The 20,125-nt window shown below is 43.3% G+C and overlaps 2 protein-coding genes across 3 annotated transcripts in view; one reads left to right on the top strand and one right to left on the bottom strand.

The window, feature by feature from the left end:
* The window catches only part of ZNF281 (zinc finger protein 281), a 90,647-nt gene extending 78,545 nt beyond the window's left edge, over nt 1–12,102 (top strand). The window contains exon 7 of the mRNA XM_040329754.1: nt 11,890–12,102. Coding sequence (XP_040185688.1) covers nt 11,890–11,968 — 79 coding nt within the window. The 3' untranslated portion in view covers nt 11,969–12,102. The remainder of the gene's footprint in view (nt 1–11,889) is intronic.
* Nucleotides 5,044–20,125, bottom strand: part of TMEM98 (transmembrane protein 98) — a 48,993-nt gene continuing 33,911 nt past the window's right edge. For both annotated transcript variants that reach the window (XM_040329757.1, XM_040329756.1), the window contains exons 4-7: nt 18,317–18,350; nt 13,491–13,606; nt 11,695–11,754; nt 5,044–6,406 (exon numbers count right to left, since the gene is read on the bottom strand). In XM_040329757.1, the coding sequence (XP_040185691.1) occupies nt 6,199–6,406; nt 11,695–11,754; nt 13,491–13,606; nt 18,317–18,350 (418 nt within the window). In that variant the 3' untranslated portion in view covers nt 5,044–6,198. The remainder of the gene's footprint in view (nt 6,407–11,694; nt 11,755–13,490; nt 13,607–18,316; nt 18,351–20,125) is intronic.

The raw sequence follows: 20,125 nt of genomic DNA, 5'->3' as shown, positions 1-20,125 counted from the left end.
ATACCACCAGCACTATTTATGGGAAAAAAATGATAAAAATGTCATTTGGGTACAGTGTTGCATGACCGTGCAATTGTCATTCAAACAGTGACAGTGCTGAAAGCCGAAAAATGGCCTTGGCAAGAAGGGGGTTTAAGTGCCCAGTAAGCAAGTGGTTACAAGAGAAGTATTGGTTTTCTTTTCTTTCTTTTTTTTTTTTTTTTTTAAGCTTAATCCTTTTCCCTGTGAGCTGCTAATACATAAATAAAATTCCAGCGCTCTAAGAAGTGTACATTTTCTTTTAAAGTTAGGGTAAATACCTGTTGGAGCGGTTACAGTCTTTGTTGGTTTGTATGTTGACATTCTAGTTAGGATCCACCCCCTTTGAGGTTCTTTTAGGTTGCTTTGATAGCGGCCTTCAGCTCATCTGCATTGTTGGATCTGGTGTGTCTCATCTTCCTCTTGGCAATACCCCACAGATTCTGATGGCCTCCATGCCATGACGCATTGATGCAGTAATTCACGCAAAAGGAGCCCCAGCCATGTATTGGTATAGTGTATACTATACTGTACACGGACATACTTTTCAGTAGGCCAACATTTCTGTATTTTTTTTGTGGTTTTTTTTCTTTGCCAAATGTTCAGTTCAAACTTGTTATTTGTGTGCCGAATGTTGTATTCCTAATGCTCATGTTGAGCGCAATGTTTGCTATACCAACTTGTCTTTTATACCTCGTCAATAAAAAGAGTTTAAAAAAAAAAAGTTTAGGTTTTATTACAAGCCTGGTGATGTCACATGAAGTAGTAAAAGCTGTTTTTTGCTCATACAGTATATGAACATAGGCAGATGGTTTGGTTATATACTGGTACCTTCATGACACTGGAGCAGAGTTGCGAGGACCCCAATATAACCCCTACCATTCACAGCAATCTTCACTTTTGTTTGCTTGTGTCTTTAGGTGATGGATGTCTCTTGTCTACTGAGGAAGTTAAATGGCACTTACTGGGATGTTTTCCTTTTCTGAATGCCTGCATTGGCAGCACAAGCTAATGGCACAGCTTCTGGATTGGTACCTTAGGCACACCACTGGGGCCATGTGGTGGAGATGTAGGGCTGGCCTGTAAAGTCCCTTTAGGCACTGGATCCTGAAATTGGTGCTCCTCTTTGGCACGTAGTGGAACACATGGAGTTAACCAGTGTGCTATGCAGGTCTAGGGCATTGGCAATCTGCACTGGTGTGACCCAGTCCCTAAAGACTGCAAGTCATATGCCTTTCCGAAGTAGTTTTACCTTGTCCCCCCATACTCTGGTGAGTTGGACCTGAGCCTTTAAAGGCCATATTGGTGTCCCCTGTTCTGCTGCTTTCCTCCCCTACTGGGGCATTGCATGGAGATTAGCCTTACCTGCAAGGGATGGGAGTTAGCACTGTAAAAGTTGTATGTGTCACAGCCATGGTAACAGCCACAACTGTTTAAGCATCTGCCAATCTCTCAGCAGGCACTTCTGCAGGTGGCATCCCTCACTTCTCTGGGTCATTCTCTGGGTCATTGGGACTGGTAGCATAGGCCTTTGGCTAAATGGCTGGGCACCTATAGCCTGAGATGATACACTGGACAGCTGTTAACCTTTTTCACCAGAGCAAGTTTGGAATAACTCTTTGGGTACCCCTCACAGCGACTCGCATGTGAAGGGGGATGTGACAAAAGGGTTTCATAAACCCTCTCAGCTAGTTGGTCACTTGGGAGGTTCTTGGCACTGTCCAGGGACCCTGTATTTTATAGCCAGGGTATCTTTTCTTCTATCAGGATCCCTCCCTACCTCTTATGCCTCCGCAGGTCTCCCAGGTATTCCCCATTTCTCCTTCCTGAGCAGGAAGGAGTTTTCCGCCTCCGTAGCAAAAATCATAGGAAAGATTACTGTCCTCTAAAGGAGGGCTGAGGCCTTCCAGAGGAGGAAGTGGAGCATATGAATGAAGAGGAAGAACTATATCCTCTTTGTAAACTGAGGTTTAGGTAAAGGAGGCAGCTGCTGCTGCCATTCCCCCTACGGAGATAGTGTAAACATTGCAAAACTCTGGGTGGATCCTCAACTTTCAGAATTCTACAATGGATCTCTCTCCCTACCTGGAATACGTGGAAATTGGTCCTGGACATGAGCCAGACTCGGGTATTTATTCCTAAGGAAAAGATCCTTTCCCCTTGCACTCAAGCATGGACTCTTCTATCCAAAAAGTGCCCCTCAGTTCTCTTTTGAATTATAGTCCTGTACCTTATGGTAGCCTCGTTGAGGCCATGCCTTTTGTCCAGTTTCACTCCAAGCTGCTGCAGCTCATTTTCCTGTCTGCAAGGGAGGAGCACAGGAAACTCCATCCTGGTCAATACTCTGTAGAACATGTTCTGGCCTTTATCCAGTTGGGTCTGGATCAATGTTTGGCCTTAGACACCATCAAGGCACAAATATCATCCCTGACTATCCTCTTTTAGTGACCAAGGGGTACAAGGGGTCACTCTGGTGACAGCTGTGGGATTTGAATATGGTCCTGTCAGTTATTCAGGGATCTTCCCTTAAGTATATCAGGGAGATCTCTTGGCTAACCTTACACACATGTTGGTTTTCCTTGTCACAATCAACCAGGTTCTTAGGTACCTTGTATGCTACAATTATCCGTTTCACAGATTTGCAAGGCCTCCATCTGGTGTTCTATTTACTCATCTTATAAGATTTACCAGATGGGTGCTCAAGCCTCTACTGAAGCCTGCTTTGGCCCCAGATTCCTTCTGGCTGATTTCTAACATTGGGTCCCTTGACCTTTGGTTTTGTGTTTGGGCCTGTTGGTTTTTGCTGTGTTGTCCACCCCTTATGTTGCATTGCTTTTGGATCTCCCAGTTATTTAAGACTGCCTGTGTCCTGCACTGTACGAGAAAAATAAATACATTTTTGTTTGCCAGTAAAAATCGGTTTCTTGGGGTAATGTACAGGAGATAATGAGTTTTATATGGGGTTCTTAAGCTCTGCTTTTGCCAGTCTTCAATCACTTGACGCTATCGTCCTGTTACCCAGTCATCTAAAGCATTGTACACACGATAAGAATTTTAGACAAATTATTGTCCTTTTTTTTTTATTATTATTATTTATTTATTTATTTTGCATGCTAGTCTCGTATCGAAAATGAAGCAGTTACCCAACTTATGAAAATTCTCGTACGACAGAATATAGCTTCGGAAGTGATGCATTATATTTGTATTGTATTTTTAGATGTAAACTGTACTGATTAAATGAAAATCATACGATCTAGTATTGTGCAAGAACATTTTTTTTTTTTTTTTGTCCCTTCGGATAATTTCAAATGACCTGTTGTGGTTGGCTTCTGAACGCTGTGTTTTAACAATCAGATTATTGTACGATCGCTTCAAAAGCAGTCAATTTCTTACAATTTTCTGATCATGTGTTTTAGGTTTAAGACTCTCTGTCCTATACTCCAAGAAATGGATTTTAAAGGAAAGACAAAAATTCTGTTTTCTTGCTGTCTGAAGAGGGTCAAAGAGTCCTTATCTAGAGTGTGGGTGGGGTAAATGTAAACATACCGCCATGAGCTAGATTAAATAAGACCATACTAATCCTAAAAGATAATCACTGGTCTCTGGTGTAAATTCAACAGCGTGGTCTTGAAATGCATAATTTATTTTATTTCTGTACAATGAAGAGTTGTGAAAGGGTTTACATCTAATAAAGAATGTGAACATTAAAGATGAAACATTAAAGTAAAACCAAGAAAAAGAAACGGAAGTTACATAAAATATATATTTATACGAACAAGAAAACAACATACAAAGAAAAGCATTTAAAGCAAAGCAAATGGAAACAGTTTTTTACCTTATTAGGAAAAACGGAAGTGCTGTAGTTACTAAAATTGTGAGTATTTACAAGTTGATGTCTCTACGTCAACTCAGCTCTTTTTAAAAGTGCACCCTTGCTTATGAAAGCTGGATGAAAGAAAAGGACTTTTTATTCTGCAGCCCTGATAGATCTGGATCCTGAAAGCTTCTCAACTCCTGAGTATTTTCTTTTTTTTTTTTCCACCTTTTCCAGATGCCTTAAGCTTAGTACACATGAGCCTAATGTCGAGCGACTTCCGCTTCAATAGAAACCGGCTGACATTCTGCATGTGTGTACTATAGACGGTCCGACAAAAGCGGGCCGGTCGACCAGCTTCTTTCGAAGGGGCATGACAGAAAAAGGTTTGCCGATCGGCTCCCGATGGCTGAAAGCACCCCCCCCCATCAGAACACAATGGCACAGCAGGGCAGATCGCTGTACCAACATCGAGCAGTTAGCACAGGAGCTCCTCCGGAGCAGGTGTTTTTTTTAATTCAGCCCCGATGGGTTGAACAAAAAAAATTATAATTGTATAGCCAGATTCAGGTAGAGATATGACGGCGTATCAGTAGATATGCCGTCGTAACTCCGAATCTGCGCCAACGTATATTTAAGCGTATTCTCAAATTGAGATACGCTTAAATGTTGCTAAGATACGACCGCCGGAGCCGTCGTATCTTAGCTGTCTGTTTACGCTGGCCGCTAGGGGCGTGTACGCTGATTTACGCCTAGAATACGTAAATCAGCGAGATACGCCTATTCACGAACGTACGCTTCCCCGTCGCAGTAAAGATACGCCGTTTACGTAAGGCGTTTTCAGGCGTAAAGATAAACCACCAAAAAGATGGCGCAGCCAATGTTAAGTATGGACGTCGGAACCGCGTCAAATTTTTCAATTTTTACATTGTTTGCGTAAGTCGTCCGTGAATGGGGCTGGCCGTAATTTACGTACATGTCGAAAGCAATGAGTCTTTGCGGCGTAATTTGGAGCATGCGCACTGGGTTAGTTCCACGGATGGCGCATGCGCCGTTCGTTCAAAACTTCATTTACGTGGGGTCATGCTTTATTTACATAAAACACGCCCACTTCTTCCACATTTGAATTAGGCGCGCTTACGCCGGCACATTTACACTACGCCGCCGTAACTTAGGACGCAAGTTGTTTGTGAATACTGTACTTGCCTCTCTAACTTACGGCGGCGTAGCATATATGAGATACGCAACGCCTGCCTAAAGTTAGGCACGTCTACCTGAATCTGGCTAGTAGTGTTTACCAAGCTGGTCTTGGAACAACCAGGGGTCCTTGTGAGTATGGGTTGCTGTCCTGGGGGCTCAGTCTTCTGGCCAAGTGACAACCCTGAATTTTATAAATGAACCCGGAGTTTGGCTTTAAGTCAAACAGGTTCTGGTGGGGTGAACAACATTAGATATCTTTTAAGATAAGTGGTACAGCCAGGCAGCTGTGTGGTGCTGCTTCTTGGAGCAGCTGACTAACTCCATTTTGTGGTAGTGGGGAAAATTATGCAATATTGCAATCACATAATGCAATGTAAAGGGTCAGAAGCCCCCAGTACTTAGTTTACTCTAACAATCACCATCAAAGTTGTTGGCGTATTCTTTTGTGGAATTCTTGGGGTGGTACAAGGGAGAAGACTATTATAGTAAGTGCTAACAGCTTATCCTGTCTACCCATCCTGGTTGTTTTGTATCCCCATACAGTTCACCTTAATCTCCATTTTAAAATCTAAATTTAAAAGATCTTAATTTAGAACTTTTGATGAGAACGAAGAAGGGTTGAAACCTCTATGTCCCATTTGGGCCGATGCACTTTACTATTGAGACACCTGGACAGGAATGGGTAGCACAAAATAAGGTAGGGTGACAGCAACTCTATCACATTAGTAGAGAGAAGAAGTGTCAGAACCCTCTCATGGTTTTTGTTCTTATGAGCAACTCTGTTACTGCTGTGTCATCGGGAGAAAAAAATGAAGTGTAATCTTCCCAATATAACATTAGAATTTCCAGAGGTTGTACACCTTTCACACTCTATGCAAAACCTTTGTTATACTTTTTGGTTGTATTATAATCATAATCAATATTCTCTGGTGACTGGATTTGAGAAATATAACTCCATCATCCAGAAATGTGACCCAAAGCCTAGGTAGAGTACAACAACAAAAACGTTTACTATGTGGCATTAGCATAGACACTGACCAGAAAAATTTGGTACAAGTCCCATAGGTAAACAAAATTATAATGAGTAAAAAAAAAATAATTCTCAAATACAGGTATCTGTGTGCGCTTGGTTCTATCTGCTGTCAGCATGAGTATAATCGTAAGTGTTATATTGTTGACTGTTCTTGCAGGAAGTTTTCTGTTCCTGGGATGATTCTTTCTGGTTCTGTGGCCATAGCGGCTTCTCGAAGAACTTGCATGTGCTCCTCTGCAGCTGACAATGATTGGTCTATCCAGTCCAGCCCAACTGATAAGTGGCATGCATTTTTGGTCACCAATACAAGATGGCTGACAGACAAGAGAAGAGCAGTGGTTCTGCAAAAAGAAAATTAAATATCACATACTACACATTTGTGGTTTCTGGTCATAGCAGTGGTTACCCCTATTCATGTCAAGTACCACCAAAAGTTACATATCTCGGGAAGATGATTTTTGCTACCCCTTTGTGGATATCCACATTGACATGAATTGTAGGTGGAAATTACGGGTCTGGGAAATTGTGCACTAGAAGTTTAATGCTTGATAGGACAGTCAACTCGGCAGGTTGGAAATTGGTTAGCTATTGACTATTGTTTTATCACATGGAAAAGAGGGTCAGAATTTTCTATGAGCATGCATGCTCTCAAAGGCCTTCCTGATTTTTATCAAATTCCCACACTTTGTATAGTGAGACAGCCAGTGTAAAGGCTAGACACCAATCACAGTACCTTTTTAGCCACTTAGGCCTTGTACACACAATCAGTCTAAACCGATGAAAACGGACTAAAGGACCGTTTCATTGGTCCAAACCGACCGTGTGTGGGCCCCATCGGTCAGTTATCCTTCGGTCCAAAAAAATAGAACTTGCTTTAAAATTGAACCGATGGACGCCTAACCGATAGGTCAAAACCGACGGTTAGTATGCAAAAGCATCGGTTAAAAACCCGCGCATGCTCAGAATCTAGTCAATGCATTCTTGGAAGCATTGAACTTCATTTTTCTCAGCACGTCATTGTGTTTTACGTCACTGCGTTGGATTCGATCGGTTTTTTAACTGATGGTGTGTAGGCACATCAGACCATCAGTCAGCTTCATCGGTTAACCGATGAAACGGTCCTTCAATCCGTTCTCATCGGATGGACTGATCGTGTGTACAGGGCCTAAGGCTCTATCACTGAATGGTGTAACTTTTGCAGTGAATGATTTAAGGTCCAAAGCTGAACCCTCCATAGCAAAGTGTATCCTTTGCTCCTAAATGGGGGCTTTTAGTCTTGGGTTTTTAAAGGGTGACATATCCCCTTAATTATTTTTTTGATGAATGCATAATTGGAGTTTAGGAGTTTATCTTGATCTACAGTACAGAACCCAGGCTTATTCTTCGTTCTAGGTTACATGGTTATATATTGTTACCTTCAGATGATTTGACACTGGCAATTAGAGCTGTTAGGACCCCCATATAATCTCTCCCACTGACAGTTAAACCCTGTGTCCTTAGATGGATGTTTTTTCTCTCTGAAGTTTTACTTTTTTGATTTTTTTTTCTTGTTTCTGCTCCAGCTTTTTTTTCTTGTTTCTGCTCCAGCTTGGCTATGTACAAGCCCTTCTAGCTACTTACACAGCTCCTGATAGGTACCCTAGGTATGAAACTGGGACTGTACCCAGACCCCACCGAAATAATAATGGCATGGGATCCTATGTTGGGTGCTCCTCCTTGTTAAGTTGTGCAGTGCATGGAGTTAGCTGCTGGGTACTATTCAGATCCAGGGCAGTGGCGATCCAGACTGGTATGATCCAGTCCCCCTTGGCAATGTTCCAAACTGGGGGGGGGGGGGCTATGGGACGCAATGGCCCTGAAATATTGTGGCAATGCTTTCCACAGGATGGTAAGGGACCTGTTTTCATAAGAATCTGCCCTTTCCTGTCCCTTTGCCAATTCCTTCCTGCCTATTTTTTGTTGGATATCATGAATGACGATTTATACTTTTTCTAATGTTGGTGCTAGTTTACAAAATAAATAATGAACACAGCAAAGGTGACACAGGTTTGTTCTTTACAAAGAGAGGGATTTTGGAATGCCTATTTGGTGCAGCAGCGTTACTTGGGGCTGCAACGCTCTCTCCCTATGATGCATTTAATTTTTCTTATGGCAGCTTGTGGCCATGATTATATTTCTGTTTTTTACTCTGGCTTCAGCGAGCAGCTCACTTACAGTTGTTACTGTCCTCTTCCACGCTGACCTCTGGGTCAGATATTTTGTCCCCAGGGGACACAAGCTGGAGTTTCTCTTTTTCCCTCCTCCCTGATTCATGTCTTCTAATCTGCCTTCTTCTCCACAAATGTTGGAGGATGTGCATGCTACTCTTCAGCATCTGCTCACCTCGTGGGACATTGTTCCTATGTCTGCAGGTGAAAAGTTTTAGGGGTTTTACTTTTCAACCTAGTCACAGTCCCGAGAGCCAAGGGTAGCATTTATCCTATCCTGGATTTAAATTGCCATGAAGTCAGTCTTTGAAATTAGACATTTTGAATGGAGTTAGCCAGGTCAGTCATTGCATCCCTGCAGCAGGGGATCTACTTGCATCAGTGGACATCAAGGACACCTAGTTACATATTCAAATGTTTCCCCCGCACTAATGATTTTTACGTTTTTCAGTCATTTTCAGTTTGTGGCTCTGCCATGTGGCTTATCCACTGCTCCTCCAGTCTTCACTGATCTGTTTTCAGATTGTCCACATTGTGGGCTACCAGGACAACTAGCTAGTGAACGACTGCTCCCTGTCCAGGCTTCAAATGGACTGTGCAGACTCTTCAGAAGTTTTGGTGGATCCTCGAAACTCAGAATTCTGCGCTGGATCCAAATTACCATCTCAATGCCTGGGTCTTTGTTCCTTTGTTACAGCGTTGGAGTTAGAAGTATTTATTTTTTCAATGACTTGGGAAATTCTCAGATGCCAGTCTGTTGGGCTAGGGAGTCTTCGGGATGTTGCCGGTTCTGGAAAGCTGATCGGCAGTAGAATCAAAGCTTCAGATAGATGTTCTGGAGCTTAGAGCCATTTGACTGTCTCTTCAGCACTGGATGTCTCAAATTTCAGTTTTTCTGACATAGGTTTAGTCGGATAACACTGTGGCCATGGCCTATATCGACTTTCAAGAAGGCAGAAGCAGTTGTACAGCCTACTGTAAAAGGAAACTGATTTAATTCTGACCTGGGCAGAGCATTACCTTCTGGCTCTCATCACAGTGCACATTTCAGGTATAGAGAATTTGCAGATTGATTTCCTCAAACATCAGTGACTGGACCATGTAGTGCGTTCAGCCAGAGGTGTTTTCAATACGTTTGTAGCAGGTGGGGGACACCAGATGTTGACCTGTTGGTATCTTGGTGCAACAACAGACTGGGCAGATTTACTGCTAGGTCCAGAGATCCTCAAGCTTTTGCAGCAGATGCTCTGGTAACTCAGAGGACATTCTGGTGATCTTTGTGGCAGTCTGCGTCTGCTCAAAGGTCTCCAGCATAGGGGTCCCTTAAATTACCAATCTACTTGGCTTGGCTTACCTGGGGAAGGTATTTACATTTCCAGAATGCTTTGCACAGCAATGTCCCAAAGTTTTTCCTGTGAAAATGGGTGGTTCCTGTCGTAGATCCTTCCTTTTCTTGTCTGTAAAAAGTCCCTCATGGCTCCTGCAAAAGACCCTGTAGATAAGAAATTACATGCCCTCTTTTAAGCCCTCGTTTCCTTAGTGGCATGAAGCCTATGGTTGCTTCTTCTATTGTCTTGATTGTCTGACTTTCTCAGATATCAGTATCTGGATTCAGAGATATGGGCTCAAGCCCTTTGCCACTGAATGTGGATCAGCTGGCATTCAGATTCAACAAAAAAACAGGACAGGTTTGTTATCAGGTCTGTGGGCCCTCTTGCAATTGCAGTGAAAGCTTTGATGATGCCATGGGATCAGTTCAATCTAATCTACGTCCTGCCCAGATTCTCCCTTTCTGATCTGCAGTTTCAAAATGGAGAGTCTTCCGTGATTCTCATTGCACCAAATTGGCCTAGGAGGACGTGGTACTCTGACACACTTAGGACTTGACATTCTCTCTCCTGGATTGTTTGGATCTTCTGTCCCAAGGACCAGTGCTCCATTCTGCTTCTTAGTCACCAGCTTTAGCTTCATGGCTGCTAAAGCCAAGATCCTGAGAGAAATAGGCCTGTCAGACTTTGTCCGTCCTACTCTTTTGCAGGCTATGAAATTGACTTCTTGCAAAGTGCACCATCGCATCTAGAAGGCTTTCTTCTCGGTCACTGGCATTGACAGTCTTTTTTTTTTTCAAAAGATGGCATTGACAGTCTGACTTGTTTACCCTAGCAAATACTCAATGGAACTTATTTGTCCTTCCTCCAGTGTTGTTTTTATCAGTAACTGGCTTTGAGTACCATCAAGGGCCAATCTTGGCTTTGTTCATTTAGTTTCACAGACATTTGGCCTCTCACACCCTAGTTAATGCCTTCATACAAGGTGTCATACACATCTCCCTCCTGTGCCTCCATGGGACCATTAATCTGCTTCTCTCGACCCTGCAAGGGCCACACTTTCCTTGTTGCTATGCTATCACCTCTGCACGGAGCATTTCTGAGTTATCAATCTTATGCCATAAGGAGCCCTTCCTAGTTTTGTACAAAGACAGGATTGTCTTGAGGCCTAAATCCCCCTGCCTTCATAATGTGATCTTCTTTCCACCTCAACCAGGACATTGGCCTTCCTACTTTATGTCCTACTTCAAACACCCTAAAGAAATTTCTCTCCACTGTCTTGACAAGGTACGCACCGCACAGTCTCTACCTTTGCAGGTACTGACCCTTTTTAGGCAATCAGATTCCACTTTAATACTTCCCGGGGGGCACCTGCTTTTCGTCTTTCCACCATTGCTAGGTTGATCGCACAAGTTGTCATTCAAGCCTATGGTTAAAAGGCTATGCTCTTCCCTTTCATGTTAAGGTGCATTCTACCAGAGCTATTAGTGCTTTACTGGCTTTTCAGCATCAGGCACCTGGTCTTCTGTTTTCCCAGTGGATGTTTAGGCCTCATCTGAAGCCAGTTTGATGTAAGGTGCTCCAAAATGCTTTCTGTCAAGCCTATCTTGACCCACTTGTTACATTAACTTGTTAGCACTTGTTATCCACCCCTCAGTTGGACATCCCATGGTAATGATTTAAGATGCTGTGTCCCGTAGTGTACAACTAAGAAAATAGTATTTTTGACCAGTATAATTTGTTTCTTGGAGTGCAGTTTCGTAACACAGGTCCCTTCCCTCTGTTCATGTGATCTCTCTCAATCATTGCTTGCTAATAAAGAACTGAGGCTAACTAGAAGTAGGATTATATAAGGGGGATGTTCCTGCAGACTTCTCGTTTTGTCCAGTGTTCAATCAACTAGAGATCTGCATATATGACCCATGTTAGTGACTAAAGATTCTGTGTCCCAAACTGTACTCCAAGAAACAGATTTTATGGACAAGTATAAAGTCCTGGTTTGTATGTTTATTGTTTGCTCATCAGTCTAGCTAAACTATTACCATATATGAATAGCTTGTTAGGGAAATCATATTGGCCTGCTGTCATACGTACCTTGCATCAAGCAATTTTGGGTCTAGAGGAGGGTACATAGATCGGACCACATCATCGACTCTAAATAAAAAATAAAAATGAGCTAAAGTTATTTCAACTGGCAAACACTGTGGATCATCATCCTTTCATAATCCTCTCAAATATTGTTTATTATATTAAAGTCATTAATCAGTCTTTTCTTCCTTTATATTGTAGGAAAATGACTTCAACCCTCCCAAAACATTATATATTTTCTGAATGCAGAGGTCCTGTAGAACCAAAAAAAGGATGTTGAGTTGTTTTATCTTGGTAGAACCCAGAGTGCTTGGGAAAATTGCCCACAAGATGGTGCTGGTAGGAAGCCTAATACATCAATTCAGGCAAGTATACTATATTACCAAAAGTATTGAGACACCTGCCTTTATGCGCACATAGGGCCAGATTCAGATACACTGGCGTATCTTTAGTTGGGCGTAGCGTATCCTATTTACGCTACGCCGCCACAACTTAGACAGGCAAGTGCAGTATTCACAAAGCACTTGCTCCGTAAGTTGCGGCGGCGTAGTGTAAATGGGCCTGCGTAATTCAAAGTAGGCTGGTAGGGGCGTGTTGTATGGAAATAAATCGTGACCACACGTAAATGACGCGCCCAACGAACGGCGCATGCGCGCGCATGCTCAGTATCACGTCGAATTTTCTCCGTAAATTATGCCGGCTCAATGCTTAGTCGACATGAACGTAACCTACGCCCATCCCCATTCGTGTTTTCGACGTTCATACCTTAACATGACTTACCCCTGCTTTATGAGGGGTAAAGCTACGCCGGTCGTACGCCTTACGTAAACAGCATATTTTAATACGCCGGGCGCAAGTACGTTCGTGAATCGGCGTATCTAGCTCATTTGCATATTCAACGCGGAAATATACGGAAGCGCCCCTAGCGGCCAGCGGAAATATGCACCCCAAGATACGACGGCGTAGGAGACTTGCGCCGCTCGTATCTTGGCAACAGTGAGGTGTATCTGATTCTATGAATCAGTCGCAAAGATACGACGGCTCACATTCGGACTTACGACAGCATACGTGGAGATACGCCGTCGTAAGTCCTTTGTGAATCTGGGCCATAAACTTTAATGGCATCCCGGTCTTAGTCCATAGGGTTCAATATTGAGTTGGCCCACCCTTTGCAGCTATAACAGCTTGTCTTCTGGGAAGGCTGTCCACAAGGTTTGGGAGTGTCTATGGGAATGTTTGACCATTCTTCCAGAAGCGCATTTTTGAGGTTAGGCATGTGGATGAGAAGGCCTGGCTCGCAGTCTCTGCTCTAATTCATCCCAAAGGTGTTCTATCGGGTTGAGGTCAGGACTCTGTGCAGGCCAGTTAAGTTACTCCACCCCAAACTCACTCATCCATGTATTTATGGACCTTGTTTTGTGCACTGGTGCGCATTCATGTTGGAACAAGAAGGGGCCATGAAATTGTCCAAAATGTCTTGGTATGATTTGGACCAGTGCGTCGAGGTTGTCATAGCAACATCCCCACTGTGCGTTGGTGCAGTCTAAGCCCCATTGGTGTTTGGTCATCAGCAGATTCTTCCCAGTAGTCCTGGTGGCCCTGTTAGATTACTTCTGGTGTGATCCCCGATCTAGGAAAGGAGTGCTTCCTGCCGCATGGAGTAACACAGGGTATACCTGTCCAGCTAGCTTTAAAAAAAATTGTTCAGCCTGTCACAACCATTTTTAAGTTCGGAGACAACTTCCATAAAGTGCTATATATATATATATATTATTTTTTTTTTGATGCACTGAGAGACTCACCGTGGGCTGATCCTCTTGGCAACAATAATAATTTCGCTAAGACTGGATGAAGATTTCATTTTCGCTCCAGATCCCATTGTCATAGCCACCAGTCTTTCTGTCAGGGTGTGGCAAATCTACAAACAAATAATACAAAAGGCTTGTAAATGTGTTGGTATGTGATCGTAAGGGTAGGGGGGGGGGGGGGGGGGAAGAAGTAAAAATTGTAGTGTACAAGGTTCTGATAGGACCACTGTACTGCATCCACATCCAGTAGTGCAAATGGCCAAATCTGTTGCATAGATTAGATTACACATATTGTTCTGCCCATGTATGTACTACTGTATATCCAGAAATGGAAAGGCTTTGATTATTAAAGTGGAGTTCCACCCATTTTTTTATGTTTGTCTGTGCTGCATGCTCTAATCTCATAGTGTTCAGAATGGACAATTTTTATTTAATTTGTTGCTTGTAAATACCTTTATTTTGTAGTCCTTCATTACTTCCTCCTCCTTATTTGCCTAGGCTATTTGCAAGGGTTTCTGGGATAGGCATCATGTTTCCCAGTAGTACTTGCAAACCTGACTGAAACCTATTACATTGCTTGTGCACTGAGCATGTGCGAGATATGCAAAGCTGAAATCCAGGTAGTCATACAGTCTGGCTTCATGATGCCCACACTTAAGATGGCCACGGTCTATTTCTAGATTATAAACTATTTAAATGCTGTAACAACCTAACAAAACGGACCTTAGTTTACAGACTAACTTTACTAGAATACATTAAGCTTGTGTATTACAGGGGTATTTATATTTAAAAAGTGAAATTGTGGGTGGAACTCCCCTTTAAGCCATTGGTTTAAATCCCATCAATAAAAAATTCTTATGCTTAACTACTTCAGAACCATGCTATAGCCAAAAGACGGTTATGCCGTACACATGACCGGTTTTCACGATGAGAAAACTGCCATTTTTTATTTCGGTCGAGAAAACTGGTCGTGTGTATGCTCCCCAGCAGTTTTCTCTATGAAAAAACTGCCCGCAAAAAAATTGAAACTAGCTCTCTCTTTTCTCGTCGTGTTTCTCGTCAGTTTTTTTCTCGTCGCGAAAAACGGTTGTGTGTATGCTTTTCCGAGGGGCAAAAAACGCACATGCTCAGAATCAAGTATGCAGTCCAAAAGCAGCACAAAAGGTGGCGCCATTTGAAAGAAACTTTCCCTTTATAGTCCCGTCGTACGTGTTGCACGTCACCGCGCTTTGGTCGGACGTTTTTTTGCATGAACGTGTGTATGCAAGTCAGGCTGGAGAGGAATCACGTCGTGCAAAACTGTTTTTTGAACGTCAGGAAAAACGATAGTGTGTACGCTGCATTACAGAGTGGCTCTCTCGTTCCGGGAGGGTGTCCATGGACATCCTCCCATAACCACGCCCCCTGGGGCACGCATCAGTGTCCTGATGATCAATGCAGCCTATCAATGCAACCTCTTCAGTGCACAACAGTGAAGGAGAAACTTACTTATTTGCAGAATTTTATAACAGAAACTAAGAAAAACTTATTTTTTTTAAATGTGGTCCTTTTTCATTTGTTTAGCAAAAAATGTAAAACTGAATGATAAATACCACCAAAAGAAAGCTCTATCTCCAGAAGATTATAAAAATTTCATTTGGGTACAGTGTTGCATGATCGCACAAATGACATTCAAAGTGTGACAGCACTGAAAGCTGAAAATTGGCCTGGGCAGGAATAGGGTGAAAGTGCCCTGTATTGAAGTGGTTTTAAAGGCTCGTGTTTTTTTTTTTTTTTTTTTTACCCCCCCCCCCCCACATCCAATACTTACCTGAGCCCCATTTCAATCCAGCAATGTGCACAAGAGGAGCAGCTCTCCCGGGGATCTTCCTCCATATTGGCTGAGACAGCAGAGGGAGCCATTGGCTTCTGCTTCTGTCAATTACAGCCAGTGAGAGTGGAGGCGGGTACGAACCATGCTCTATGTCCAAATGGATACACAGAGCAGCGGTTCAGGAACGAGCCTGCTTGGGTGTCCCCATAGCAAAGCCCTCTATCCTACCCCATATACATTGATTTCTTTCCGAAGAAAAAATTGCTGCAGCTTTGACTTCCAAGAACCTGTCAACACCCCTGAAAAAAAGCTCTTGAGAGATGTAATTCTGGAGGTGTGCTTACTGTATGTCAATAGCTATTGATCTTCCAGCAACTGATTCTGGAAAACGTATATATATTATATGTAGTAAAGAAACAGCTAAAAAATACAACTGCAAAATCCCCAAAAAATGGTAATTGGCTCAGAATGCATTTATGTTTATGGTGCGCAGTGTCTGCGACTTACCTGTTTCTTGAGAGTGCCAAAGTAACAAAAATATTAGGGCCAGATTCATGTAGAAGTTTTCATCGCAAGTGCCTGATTCACAAAGCACTTGCGATGAAAACTACACCGGCGGCCTCCGGCGCAAGGCGGGCCAATTCAAATGGGCGTGTGCCATTTAAATTAGGCGCGCTCCCGCGCCGGACCTGCTGCGCGGGAGCAATTCCCGTCGTGCTTTGCGCGCTGTGACGTAATTTTTTCGAACGGCGACGCGCGTAGCGTACTTCCGTATTCCCGGACGTGTTACGCAAACGACGTTAAATTTTAAATTTCGATGCGGGAACGACGGCCATACTTTATACAGCAATACGATTGCTGTGTAAAGTTAGGGCAGGTCAAATAATGACTAACTTTGCGACGGGAAACTAGACTAGCGGCGACGTAGCGAACGCGAAAATCCGTCGTGGATCGCCGTAACTCCTAATTTGCAGACCCGACGCTGGTTTACGACGCGAACTCCCCCCAGCGGCGGCCGCGGTACTGCATCCTAAGATCCGACAGTGTAAAACAATTACACCTGTCGGATCTTATGGATATCTATGCGTAACTGATTCTATGAATCAGTCGCATAGATAGAAACAGAGATACGACGGCGTATCTAGAGATACGCCGTCGTATCTCTTTGGTGAATCTGGCCCTTAGTTTTTAATACAACTAACCACATCAATACTGGGCACTTTCACCCCCTTCCGTCCCAGACCAATTTGCAGCTTTCAGCACACTTGCACTTTGAATGACAATTGCAGTGACAGCACGTGAGAAGAGGAATGCCGATAACTGGCAATTATTTGTTTACATGTGATCAGCTGTGATTAAACACAGCAGATCACATGGTAAAGGGGCACTGTGATTGGTCATTTAGTCTGATCTGTGAACAGCTGTGTCTTAAGGTCAGCGATCGTAGGAGGCGTGGTTCGGGGAGGAGGTCCATGGACACCCTCCCAGAATTTGACGCCGACGCTGTAGCTGTCTTTTGTCTATAGCGAAGATGGGAAGTGGTAAAAAACAGAGAGAAGGAAATCACTTTTTGTAGCTTTAGAACATCTCATGCTACAGAATGGAAGAGGTAATAGCATTAAATGGGCCAAAATTAACCAAGTTAGATGGCAAGGCTGCAGATACGGCCTTCTATATCATGGGACAGTATCCAAAATGTCGATTGGCCCAAATCTGTGGCAGTACAGAATGGGAATGCAGGCTTTAGAGCCAACCTCAAGCCATAGTGTCTGTAGCAGACCTCCAATACTATAAAAATAAGAGGGACACTGAGGTCTAAAACTGCAGGAGAAGCTTTTTAAACAAATTAGACTGGCATGCGTGTCTGGCCAACTACATGAGAGGTCCAGCCCAGGAGTTAGTAGTGTATGCGCTGTAGACTCAGATGAGGGCCATGCATGTCTACCTTTTCTCATTTGCCTTGGTCCTTTCTAGAACATCCAACATATAATAAAGGCTGATCCATTCAAAAGGTAAATACACAATTGAAATATACCTTTGGCAACTGCTTTAACAGCCAAAGGATTGGTTTTTCTATCTCTTCTGTACTTCGATTTACGCCAGCCTGGTGACCTGATTTCTGTATAATGTATGTAAACTAAAGAGCTAGGTCACCTCCTCACCTCTATTCTAGGATTGGACAGTGGCGAAACAGGAACAGACTGATGAAGTCATCTCTCTGCCCTCTCCTCCTATCAGCATCAACTGCAAAATACCTCTTTTGCCCTAAGTGCTGCCTCTACCTCTCCCAATCCCAAGAGTTCTACTGTATGGGCTGTAAGGGGTTAGCTCGGTAGCGGGGTGTGTGACCCCTTGGATGGGTTCACCACACACTGAATTTATACAGACTGGCAGTCGAAGATGGTTGAAAACAAAAGTTCAAACGGCATAAACAAAATCAAACATAAAATAAACCCTAGCCACTCTGGGCGTCTACCTTCCACACAGGAACCTATCTATGGAGTCTGACTCAGCCTAGCGCTGGGCAGACAGTGCTGGTCGTACAGCACCAAACAATAGTCTTTTGATTTTTATCACACAGAAAAATCAATTCTCTCCTCACCTCCTCACAAGACCTTCAGTTACTGCTTGCTTTCCTCACAAAGCTTCAGAATGCAGCCCCTCAGTGGTAATCCTTTGGACTACTTTATAGAGGCCTTAATTGCCTCCTTCTGAACAGCTGGAGTCTTTCAACGCCCTTAGACCTTGTCTGGCTAATTTTTCTAATTTAAACGATTGGTGTATTGTCTAAACAAGGCAGAAATGTATGTACCGTCGGTGACAACACCCACAGATTTACCTGACTTCCTGTCACAGGGCATTGCAAGAGCCGAAAACAAGTAAAATGCAGGTATTTACAGCAGATGCATTTAAAAATATATATATTTTTAAATAAATTCAAAGCTGCATTAATTGGTGTGTTTTACCTGCGTTGAGTTCAGCTTTAATAGGCTCTTGGTATACATACCTTTAGAATTGAAATGCAGTGTGACACAAGACCGCTACAAAATGAGAAGAAAAAATGTTGTTTTAATTTAAGTCACTATTGTTAAAAACATCGTTTTCATGGTCTTAATTTCAAAAAATGTGAAAAATACAAATACATGATCATTTTTTAAGGAAAAAAATATATATTTTATGATTCCATCAGCAATAATTTAATAACTGTAGGGGGACAGCACCAATGAGGAGGACAGGATGGCATGGCAGGCTGGAATGTGTTACTATTACTAATCATCATCAATATCAAATGGAGCTGGTTATGTGCTGCCTCTGGAGAGCTACAAACCTAGACCATGGCCTAAGGTAACTACACAAAAACCGGACCCTAACAATGGGCAGTGGCGTCTCAAAGCTAAGGGCATTACAAGGGTAGATTTACTGCTTGTTACGAATATGTAAATGCAGGGCTTTTTTTTTCAGAGGGGGGAACGCAGGGTCAGGGTCTATTGATGCTGGCTGCTGGGGATCTACAGTTGCTGGGGGGAGAGGGGTCAGTCATTGCTGGGATGTATCTACTGTTGAGGGTGTGGTCTATTGATGCTGGCTGTTGGGAGTCTATTTTTGCTGGATGAAACAAAGAAATCTGCTCTGCTGAGTGATACTTCAGTTAATCCCCACACACACTAGTCGGGTGCTAGTCCAGCTCGCATGCTGTATGTTATAAAGCAAATTATTCTCGGCGGTCGCGCTTCCAAAAATGCTCTTTATTAAAGGTCAGGTGGTTAACAGATGGAGCAGGGGACTAGGAGGTAGACGCGTTTCGTGCAAATATTAGCTCTTCGTCATTACCTTTTGTAACTAGTCACCTCATTCACCTATATACTGTTCTACTGAGCCATCCAATTTATCCAATCTATTGTTGTTGGGGGTCCATTGTTGCTGGCTGTTGGGAGTTTATTGTTGCTGGGGGGGGTCTATTGTTGCTAGCTACTGGGGATCTATTTTACTGCTTTTCTTGTTATTAACCACTTAAGGATCGCCACACGCAGATTTACGTCGTCAGAATGGCACGGCTGGGCAAATGGGTGTATATATACATCCCCTTTATTTTGCCGGTCGTGTGAGCGCCGCCATCAGCGCACTTGCGACCCTGTCGCAAGCTCAGTGACCGTACCCGCAGGACCCCTGGACTTGATATTCGCCAATCGGATCACAGAGCTGAAGAACGGGGAGATGTCAGTGTAAACACAACATCTCCCCGTTCTTCCTAGTGACATGTCACTGATCCTCTGTTCCCTGTCATTGGGAACAGCAATCAGTGATGTATCACGGCAAGCCACGCCCCCTAACAGAAGCACTCCCTAGGTCACACTTAACCCCTTCAGCGCCCCCTACTGGTTAACCCCTTTACTGCCAGTGTCATTTTACAGTAATCAGTGCATTTTTATAGCACTGATCGCTGTAAAAATGATAATGGTCCAAAAATGGTGTCAAAAGTGTCCGATATCAATTGTCAGTTAAAGCGACACGCAAAAAGTGGCCTGGTCTTTGGCCAGCTAAATGGTCCGAGGCTTAAGTGGTTAACAAATGACATCCAAATTCCTTAGCACCACAAAATGAAGCTTAGCTTTGTATCCTCTAAAAAGGCCGTACTGAGCGGTGGGTTAGAGGTGGGTAGGGGGTGGAAACAAATGGGTGATTTGGGAGGGGGGAGTTCCTGTACCTATTCTCTGAGGGAAAAAAAGCCCTGTGTAAATGCTTAAATCAGGGGTCTCAAACTCAAATTACCTGAGGGCCACAAGACAAGTTTTCATATGCCATGGGGGGCCGCATG

This window comes from Rana temporaria, chromosome 12 (assembly GCF_905171775.1).
Source record: "Rana temporaria chromosome 12, aRanTem1.1, whole genome shotgun sequence".
Classification (NCBI taxonomy): Eukaryota; Metazoa; Chordata; class Amphibia; order Anura; family Ranidae; genus Rana; species Rana temporaria.
The sequence above is the reverse complement of the archived record's forward strand: the minus strand, read 5'-3'. Positions and strand labels throughout refer to the sequence as shown.